At 41.4% G+C, this 10,754-nt stretch overlaps 1 protein-coding gene across 1 annotated transcript; it reads right to left on the reverse strand.

The window, feature by feature from the left end:
• Positions 1-364: 364 nt before the first annotated feature.
• Positions 365-10,075, reverse strand: ASB14 (ankyrin repeat and SOCS box containing 14; the record flags this gene model as incomplete). Its single annotated transcript, XM_010133341.1, has 9 exons — positions 9,948-10,075; positions 9,388-9,438; positions 7,818-7,954; positions 7,563-7,721; positions 5,476-5,721; positions 3,775-3,946; positions 2,269-2,812; positions 1,312-1,465; positions 365-550 (listed from the first exon to the last, which is right to left on the reverse strand). Coding segments are annotated over exons 1-9 (1,777 nt in total), but the record flags the coding sequence as incomplete, so codon positions are not given.
• Between the last annotated feature and the right edge of the window lie 679 nt (positions 10,076-10,754).

Below are 10,754 nucleotides of genomic sequence, written 5' to 3' on the forward strand. Positions count from 1 at the left end.
GTACCTTCATGGTTTTAGTTAAATCTCCGATCTTTAACTAAACGCTGAGTTTAAACCTGTAGCGGGGGTACGCCCTGTGTCATGACAGCTGTTAACAAACACAGGGTTTGCAGCCCGGCCTTCTACAGGGCTCAGCTTCCCACATGAAGCATTTAGTGCTACTGCCATCACTCTCAGATAGCTTATACTCCAGTGGATCTGGTAAATGGTATCACCAATACTTACATTGTGGGGTTCTCCCCTTTTTCCCCGAGGGCTGAGGGGAAATGCTGGAGATAAAATCCCAAAAGAAAAAAGCAGCTGCACGGGACAGTCTTACCCAGGTCAACGTTCCCTGTAAAATACGGAACTAGTAATTATGTACCGTTGAGCTGGTAGGTTCCTGTGAAGTTTTCCTGTCCGTAAAGGTCGTATTCCTTGTACAGTATGTAGTCTTTCAAGCAGTTTGGCAGTGGAAGGAAGGTCATGAAGACAGGACAACGGAGACGCAACCGGCCCATGCATTCCCGTATTTTCAGACGACAAAGATGCTTCAGCGGGCGAGGATTTCCTAGAACAGAGAAGGTAAGAGTGATGTTAGCAATTTATTCATTAATTTTTGTTCCATTTATTTATAGAATACTCTGCTACCTTCCAAAAGCTTTTTTTCTGATTTTGTTGCATATTCATTTTGTGAACAGACAGAGTTGGCTCTGCCAGGATTGAGCCTTTTTATCTCAGCCCGTACATCTCTCGGTTATATTTATGGTCTTTGGCAGGTAAATCAAGAGATTTTGTTTCTGTCAATTTGACTAAATTCAGGTTAATACAAGTTTAAGCAGTAAAGTTTGGGGAATGTGTTTTAACCCCAAGTACCTGGTGCCAGTTTTCTGTCAACCTGAAGTCGTCAGTAGAAGTAGAATTTTGAGTCATTGCTACTTCGTCTATGTGCAAGCAAAAAGGACATAGTATTAATGTAGTCTAGAATTAAATCACTCAATTAAAAATAGTGATTTATTAGATTTGTTCCATCAGCTTGAGGCAGGGGAAGAGTTTTTCTACCCTTAAAAAAGATTGTGTTGTTGACATTATAATTAAAATTCCTCTTAACAACGTGCTCTACGTAAGTTGTGCAGTTACTGTCTATCAGAAACTTAGTTTATATCCTACAGACTGATTTTTTAGGTCTCTTCCTGTCAAAACATAACCTTTGGCCTGACAAGGGTCAAGAAGAGCACCAGTCTGAGCTAAAGAAAATGAAATACTAGTAACGAAAAGGCCCCACTCCCAAAACCTTGTTCACCATTTCAGATGTAAACATCTGATACTTACTTAAAATGGAATTGATGTCTGGCCAGAGTTCCTGTTCTTTGAGAACTGCTTCTAGCTTCCAGCAGATCTTAACACGATCGACGTAATCTAACATTACTCGCACTACTTTCCCCGACAGATGCTTCAGCCACGACAAGGTTATCACCTCACAGAACTGATAGGAACAAAATGTTTAGTAGGATAATATTCAGTACTCCTGTGTATGACAAAAGCAATTAAACTTAGTTAACTTTAGCAGAACCCTAGGGAGAATGAGCTTCAGAGGTTGTCACAGCTTGCATTAAGCCTCACTAGTAGACTCTGAAAATATGAAATACGGTTATTTTGTACTAGATCAAAAAAATGAACTTAAGCAGCTGTGTATTTGTTAATCCAGTGCTTAAAAAGAAGTGCTACCGCTCCCTAAGTGGAGTCTAGACCTGTGTCTCAGCGTGCTGAAGAGGGGACCCACCAGTTCAGAGATGCCACGTGCCCTTATCTTCAGGTTGAAGCAGGCTTTATTAGGTTCAAGTGGACTTTACAAACTGTAGAACGATGACGCTGATGGCTGTCCCTAGCAACCTCTGCAGACTGGTCCACGGTTGTTGATTTCCGTGCAGTGTTTATCGTGCCAGCGCCAGGGTGTCCTTACAACAGCCTTCCAGTACGAGCGTTATGACACAAGACAACCCAGCCAGCCAGCCTGCAAGTCCCTGTTTTCACAGCGCAGACCAGACTGCCGGGAGAGCCAGTTCTGTACCGATCACTAGCTTATCATTAGCTATAGTCTCATAGTTTGAAAGTAATGTTCATGATCGTTTGCTGTTCTGAACTAGACCTCGTGACAGCATCTGTTTAATCTTAAAGCCTTGTCTGTTCCCATCTCTACGTGTAAACTCTCTCGTTAGGAACATTTCCGTTTAGTTTTAGGAAGGATACTGGTAGTAAAACTGCACAGGAGCTGTCTGATGCACTTACCATTGTATCTTTGATAACAGTAGAAGTCCACCCGTCAGTCACGTACTGGGAATGCGAACTGTTTCCCTGAGGGCAATCAAAGCAGCGGTGCACATCATACCCATAGTTCAACAGCATTCTCAACATGACTTCATCTTTCAGAGCGTACTGGAGAGCTGATGGAAAATGCATTGTATTCACTCTGCAGAAGTAATTGACGTTAGCCCCGTGTCGGAGCAGCAGGTTCATTAACTCATAGTTGCCCATTCTCAAGGCTATTTGGAGACAGTTGATGGGATCTTGGTTTGTCAGGGCTCCAGCATTCAACAGCAGCTGTGTTGAACAGATATCCCCGTTGGAAACAGCGAAGTACAGTGCTGATTTCCGATGGTCGTCATAGCCTTTGCGAATTCTTTGATCCAGCATAAAATTGGCATCAAACCCAGATTTGAGGAGAAACTCGAGGCACTGAGGATGTGCTCCTGCTGCTGCTGAGTGAACTGGACTTATCCCACTTTCTTTAATGGCATCAAAACTAGTAACGGGAACTAAATTTTTTAGGGCTCTGAAGAATTAAAAGAAGAAGAATCTCAGAATCTTAAATGTACTGGTTCTCCGAGCTCAGTCTTTGAATTTCTCTGTCTTGCTGGGCTTCGGAATTCATGACGACTGTATACAACCATCTTATTCTACCAAAGCAGTACCATGGCATGCTACACCTCTGCATGACTTAAACCGCTAACAAGTCAGTTGTTGGCCAGCAACGGATACTGACTTCACACCTACTACACATGAATTATGCTACTGTTACTCATGTACAGCCCCATTCCTTGCTAGACAAAGAGTGGTTCCTTCTCATTAGCAGCTTTTCTTGAATGTCAAGAGCACAGTGTTACTGCTTAACCGGTAGGAACTAGGGAATTATTAGAATATAATATACCGTGAATAAAAGAATATCTCATTTAATATACACAATAATATTATGTGTATTTTCATATTTCAATTTAAATGTAATTTATTTATATATATGTAAAATATTAACATAGCACTTAAGAATCCTCAGATTCTTAACCACAATACAAATTTCCTAGTATTGAAGATTAATTTCTCGCTTACTGGTTGTGATTTTAGCAAAAATATTTCCCAGTAACCCTTCTGTCTTTAAAACAGGGATAGCCCTTATCCCCCTGTTTATTTGTTTACTTTCCGTGTGATGGGGTGGAGATGAGGCATGCCTAAAGAGAGCGAGAATGTCCCAGGACTCAGCATCAGACTGGACAGTGTCTTACTATTTGTGACAAGTAAGGAAATATTAGGGGAATTAATATGCTCATCCTAAAATGATGGAAGATTTGACTCTGACTGGTCTCTCTCTCACATTCGGACACAGAAAACTCATATTTACACAGTCAAAAAGAATTCCTTCTACAAAACTACAGATTTGCTGCTTGCTTTGAATAAGGTAGAATTAGCAAAATCATTATTTCTCGTGTCACCACTACTTGATTTTTAAGGATATTCACTCACAGGAAGTGTCCCTTATATGCAGCTCTGTGGATTGGCAAATGACCCGAGTGCTTTGGTACATTGGCATCAGCCCCATATTCTAGTAGAAGACTCAGAGAATCTGGGTTTCCTCCTCCTGCTGCTTCAAACAATACAGAAGCACAATCCGTTGCCTGTGAAAGAACATCCGCACCTGCAAAGAAGCACCAAGGATTTTCACAGTAGTCACCATAAATATCCTGCAGTAATTAACATCTCCGACCCTCCAGTGACATGGTATTGTGAATTCTATTCTTCACCAAATAAAACCACTGTGAGCATAAACCTTCACTCTGGATCTTTGATGTTAGATGTGTTTAAGTAATCCTGGGAACGAGATGGTCTGAATCGCTTTGAACACCATTACAAACGAAGACCTGCTGCTAGAACTGGGCATGCGAAGGGGTTTGGTTCTTACTCATACAAACAACTGATTTTTAGCTAACATGCAATGCACTTCAATTATTCGACTTTACAAAGACCAGACAGATGTAACTGTAAATATGAGAGAAGCCAGTATCTAAACAGTTCCTACAATCCAGTTCTGGCACTGCTGAGCCATCATATAAAATTCCCCACCATAAATGTCGTCAGGCTTTCCTTCCCTAAGGTGACCTGTCTACACGAGAAAGCAATATTGCATTTAAAAAGCAATTACAACCACTCAGTTAAATGTTAATATATTATTTGAATATTATGAAAATGTAGTCTGTATCAGGCCTTTACTTAACCGTATCACAACAATCCTCTTGGTGCAGACAGCATTTAATTTTCTTTAGTAAGGGAAGTTACTCCTGCAGCTATTTCTGAAGGTGTGCAGTATAATAACCAGTTTTAATCCAGTCACAGAACTTTCAGAAGACTAATAAAAATTTGTGTAAATAGGCTAACGACTTTAGAGGAAATATACGTGTGTTTGTGCATCTGTGTGTCTGTATTTACACACACACACACACACACACACACACACACACACACACACACACACACACACACACACACACACACACACACACACACACACACACACACACACACACACACACACACACACACACACACACACACACACACATAAATCGTTAAATTTAGATACTAGGAATTCTTCAGACAGACCTCAACTCATGTGATTTGGGAGTCAAATTCTTCAAATAAATTAAGACGCCGTCCAAAAATGCAAAGAAACTGTCTCCTGGGACGTATCAGATTTGCTCGCAGTTTTGCAAAGCAAATGATGACTACTACAGTTTGCCACGAGTCAAGTCAGAACATATTTTTTGTGTATCTTGTAAAACAAGAAACTACAGAACAGCTGAGGTTAGAAGGGAGCTCTGGAGATCCCTCAGTCCAGCCCTGTGCTCGAACAAGGTCAGCTACAGCAGGCTGCCCAGGACAGTGGCCAATCAAGTTTTCTTATCTCCAAGGATGGAGACTCCACAGCCTCTCCGAGTGACCTATTCCGACATTCAGCCACCCTCACAGGAAAAAAAGGTTCTCATGTTCGGACAGAATTTGCTAGGTTTCAGTTGGTGCCCTTGGTCTCTTGTCCTGTTATTGGTCACCACTGAGAAGGATCTGGCTCTGCCTCCTTTACATCACCTCACTGGGTGTTTATAACATGGCCAGATACACCTCCACCCCAAGCCTCCTCTTCCTACAACATCCAGGATAATAAGGTCTCACCTTTTTGCAGTAAGAGCTCCATAATTTCTGTATGTCCGACCTGTGCAGCCAGTGCTAGAGGTGTTAGCCCATATCCACTGCGAGGGTCAGGATCTGCTCCAGAACGAAGGAGAAGCTTCACCAGGTCCTTCCTGCCTAGTCTGGCCGCCTCGTGTAAAGCAGTCCTCTTGTGGACACACTGCAAATTCACTTTTGCACCAGAACTGATCAACAAGGAGGCAATCTCATATGAATCATGTTTAATTGCTGTAAGATAATCAATGAAAATGTTTGCATTTACTCAACATTATATTCTCTGCGCTGTGGTGATGCGGCAGCCCAGGAAAGCTCACGCTGTTCCTGGCAGTACTATTAACACACTGAGGAATGTCACCGACAGGTTTAACTTAGCAGCAAGTCTCTTTGTTTCCAGGAAAACGTTACCTACACAAATGAGTAATTATATGTAATCTCTTTCTCTCTCAAATCTTAGCCCTGTTGTGCTTGGCAACGCAACCGAACGCCGCTTTCCTCGCCGTTAGACGGCGATCGCACACAGGGACCGGGGCAGGCAGGAGCTGGCCTGCTCAGCCGCTCCATCAGTCGCCGTAAGTAGTTACCAGAACACAAAAGAAAGTTTAAAATGACTATGCCGTATGCCTTCCTAGCTGAATCAGACTGATCTGTTAAGTCAGTCAGGATCTTGAAAGAGTCATATGCATTGACTCCAGTGGATGAAACACACAGGCAACGCCTCTCCCTCCTCCTCCCTTTGCTCTTCCAGGCTGTGCAGGGTAGACCCCGGAGTGCCCTTCACTGAGGCAGATTAAGCAGGAAGCTTCCTGTGCCCCAGCTGCTCAAAACAGCACTGACAGCATATTACAACCTGCGACGTCTCATTAGCTTTAACCTACCTGGCTACGTTAGAGAAATCCCATACGCTGCCTTCCGGGGGGATGGCGGATTTTAATATAGTGCACTTCAAAAGTATCTAGAAATTCTCCACACCTTTTCTAAGCAGGTGGCCCTGACTAGAAGCTTCTGTCATTTCAAAAGGGTGGATGGGGATCCTACAGATGCTTGGTGGCTTTTTCCTCTTTCTTTAACAATAGTTTTGAAAAAAAACACCCTTTCAATATGAAAAAACGTACGGGTTTGTCCAAGAAACTTACAGTGCTCCTTTAGAACTCAGGTAATGAGAACATGGGATTGTTTTGTTTTGTTTTGTTTTTTCTGCTAAGACTCAGTATGAGTACTAGCACCATGGCCCAAACTGGGGGAAGCAAATGAAATAGAACAATTCTGAAAAAACATTTTTGGCAAAATACGGTTCTTTACAAATCAAGAATTACAATTCTTGTGCATGATGATATTAAAACGACATTCACACTAAAAGTGATACTAGTTATGGTACCTTACCCCTTAATTAAAAAAATTCAAACAGACATGAACCAACAATTTAGGCCCAGCTAGCTTCTTCACTTCTCATGCTTGGGATAATTCTAAGGATGTCAGAATAGGGACAAACACTGTTTTATGCTCTACATAATGCAGGTAAATCAGGGTAGTTTGTTATAATTTTTGAAAATGAAAACCAATTACGATGACTTTTGGAGAAAAAACTGCTGGCACCGCTGCATAAAATGATGCCAAAGAAAGCAGAGAAGACACTGCACTTCATGGAGAAAGCTGATTAATTCTTTGAGGAAAAAGATGTATGTTCAACCTGAACCTCAAACTCTGCAGCTGAGGATGGCAGATGGTAAGCATCTGGAGCTCCCTGCACTGGACCAGGCTTGGGGGGAGACTTTCAGCTTCTTCTAGTTCTAGGTTTCCCATACTTCAGTAAACCAGTAAAGATTACACTTTATTACATACTGCTAAGAACTTTGTGGTGACAGTCCCTAACTGGAATTTAAAGCCTTGATATCATCTAAGACAGACAGACAGGGACAGACACATTCAATACTGACATTCATATTTTTCGCTCTTTATAGCGAAGTGTTTTAGATGATATTGATTTGAAGTATGTCAAACTGAAACCTAAAATATGTACCTATAATCTCACCTCATCCCCTCACCTCTCCACCCCGAAACAAGGTACTCACCTGTAACTAAAGGAGAATCTCCCTCTTCATTCTTAACATTGGGATTGCAGCCGTTGAGCAGGAGGAAGCGGACGTTGTCTGCAAAGCAATTTCTTACTGCCACTAAGAGAGGTGTTTCCCCTTTAAGAGTAGCTTGTTCCCATGTAACGGCACGCGAGGCTGAAACACACAAAAGCAGAACACGTTTTAAGCTGGATGATTCATCAAACCTGACTTTCTAAAACTTTTTGGTAGAAAACCTGAAGGACTCTATACCTTTCAAAGTTATTTCAAGGATGTTCTTATTTATCTGTGCTGCAGCTTCATGCAGAGCAAGCCAGCCTTGCTGATCCGCTTCTTCAAAAGCAGAACTGTGTCTCACCAGTTTCATCAAGGTCTCTTCTTGGCCTGTGATATTTTAAGACAGACACATACCCCATTACTCAGCATAAAACAAAATTCAGGCAACTAATATATTGAGTGCCATTTATTCCATCAGTGCATCTGGAATAAACAACTTGCTTTGTCAAAGAAATTTTCTCTCAGTCGTTTACACGAACACAATAATCAATGATTGATGCTGACTCACAAAGCATTTTGAATTATACACTGAAAAATGTTACAGTAGTATGACTAACGTTTCAAATACAATCCTCTCACGAGCAACAGTGCAGGAGCATTTAATGCATAAACAGGTGTTTTGTTTCAAATACAATCCTCTCATGAGCAACAGTGCAGGAGCATTTAATGCATAAACAGGTGTCCTAGTGAAGCTGTAGGAAAAGATATTTAAGTTGGCAAAGTAAAAGTAAGATCATTTAACAGGGGTGAGCCCTGTGTTGTTATTCCTGCTTGTACCAGCAATCTTTTTGGATCTCTAATCAACACAAGTGATTGTGTTTTCCATTTTATATCTCATCGAGAAACAGGAACACTGTCTTGGCAGGAAATCCTGTTAAGTGCAGGCCTGGTTTCTGCTCTTGTTTTTTATCGCACCGTTCCTGGGAGAAGGCAGTCTGCCCTTCATGTCATGCACAGCTACAGGGAGAAGGGACAGACTGCCCTCAGTCTCTGCTGCTGAAGTTCTCCTAAACATAGAATAATTATACATTCTTATTATGTCATAAGATCAGGCTGCAAGTTTAACTAGAGTTTAGACACATTCTCCATTGTGTATGGAATATTTATAGCGTTTGCTTCTCCAGAAGAAGTTCTGGTTTCTTGATTCCTACTCCACTAAATATCTGTATAACTACTATGATGTGCGTAAAGACTGGACAGAAGGTTTCCCACTGCCAGACAACTGTCCGAACAACTGTACTACTTATGCTCATTGTTTAGTGGCTCTGTGACTCAGTATATTAATTCATAGTGGTACCACAAAAAGCAGAAGTTTCACCGGAGCTAAGAGCATCTCGTATTGGAATACACAAATGGTTGGCAGTTAAAGAACAATTCTGGAACACTCTTCAGACAGAGAGGGGACTGAACTACGGGTGTCTCACAAAGCAGCAGATGCTTTCATGCAGTATTGATTGATGATTGCCATCCTGTTGCTTATCTTACAAGAAAGGCCTGGCTCTTCCCCCTAGTGTCAGGGGATGAAGCACTGGAATCTGAGAGGAGTGACATTTGAACCCATCCCCTTACCGTGCTCCTGTCTAGTAAGTTGGCTATTGGATGTCCCAGTTTCAGTTGCTTAGCTCCTCCCAAGACTATATAAAGAAAACCTGCACTTAAATCAGATGATGATCAGACACTAAAATGTAGGCACTGCTCAACAATGCAACGCCAAAGTGATTCCCAGAAGTACGGGCTTCGTGTGGTGTATTTGCACTTAACTGTCCGAATTGCTGCAATTATCCTTCCACGTTCTTTACTTGAAATATGCTGGAAACTGCATAACCAGAACAAAAATAGAGAGGTAAAAGTTAATGTCGAGTTCAGGATATAATTGTACTTTAATTCAAATACTCAAGTCTAGACTACGTGTCAGATTTCTGTAAGTTACGTGTTTGGAAGGGTCTAACAGATTAAAACACTTTTTTTGTTGGTTCTCCCCTGCCACTATAGCTATTGGATTTTTCACACAAAGGCCAACAATTAAATACTAAAGTAAGAAAAAGCTGCAACACCAACCTATTTTACATCACACATTTCTCTTCTTCGTAAAGCCCTGTACTCACTTCGATACTGATGTAAAACACCACCTGAAAGTTTCGTATGTTCCGTATTTTTGAGGAAATGGGAGAGCTCAGAACAAGCGAGCTACCAGTGGTTTCCAGTATCCACGAGACAAGGTCAAAGCAATAACGACAACATTGTAAGTCACAAAGGAAATGATAGTTCCTATGTGCTTATACTAATGCCAAGAAAACAGCCAAAACAGAAGTAATAACTTACTACCTTTCGTGCTCTGTTGCACTGCCACTGGTTTCATTTTTATGCCTCTCTTGTAAGCTTTCCTGAATAGCTTGTTGGGTAGCGATTTCATCGTCAGAATCACCGCTGAACATATATGGAGAATCATACATGGCGAATCAGCACAACCTGGATCACTTTTTAATTGGAAAGAGATGTTACATCTTCAGGCTAAATCTGGAGTAATAGAAATAGCCGTTGCTATTTAAGTATCAAGAGAAATGCAAAGAGTTATTCTATTTAGAGCAGAACAAAGATCTTTCTATTCCAGTACCACGTGCTAGCTTTTATCCCCGCTCCACAGACTGAACACACAGAACAGCTCCTTGTCATGGCATTATTATCAGAAAGCAGCAAGAGTAAGTAAAACTTAGTTTTCAGATAAAGAGTCATTCTCTCAAGTCTTTCAGACTCAAATATCATTACAGTTGTGTTCTGATGTTTTCTTAGCAGGAAAACAGATGTGCAGTAAGGCTTGCGATGTTCTTCCAGTTTGTTCACAGAGGGCCTGCAAGTGAAGGGCTGGTGAAGGACATGAATTTTTTTAATAATAGCTTTTGTTCAAACTGTTTCAACCAAGATATCGTTAAGGCCCTACCTTGTAGTCAGGAAACTATTACAGATTTGGGCTGTTCCGTGCATCAGCCTTCCAGCTGACACATGCTTGGAAAAAGACCAACTCTACCACCTTCTGTACATAACCTAAAGCCATTTAGAACAGATAAACTCACAATCCTGCATTCTTTGTCAGTGCATCTCTGTTTGCTTCTGACACTTATAAGGTATATAGCT

The sequence above is a fragment of the Buceros rhinoceros genome, unplaced genomic scaffold (genome assembly GCF_000710305.1).
Source record: "Buceros rhinoceros silvestris isolate BGI_N320 unplaced genomic scaffold, ASM71030v1 scaffold1220, whole genome shotgun sequence".
Taxonomy (NCBI): domain Eukaryota; kingdom Metazoa; phylum Chordata; class Aves; order Bucerotiformes; family Bucerotidae; genus Buceros; species Buceros rhinoceros.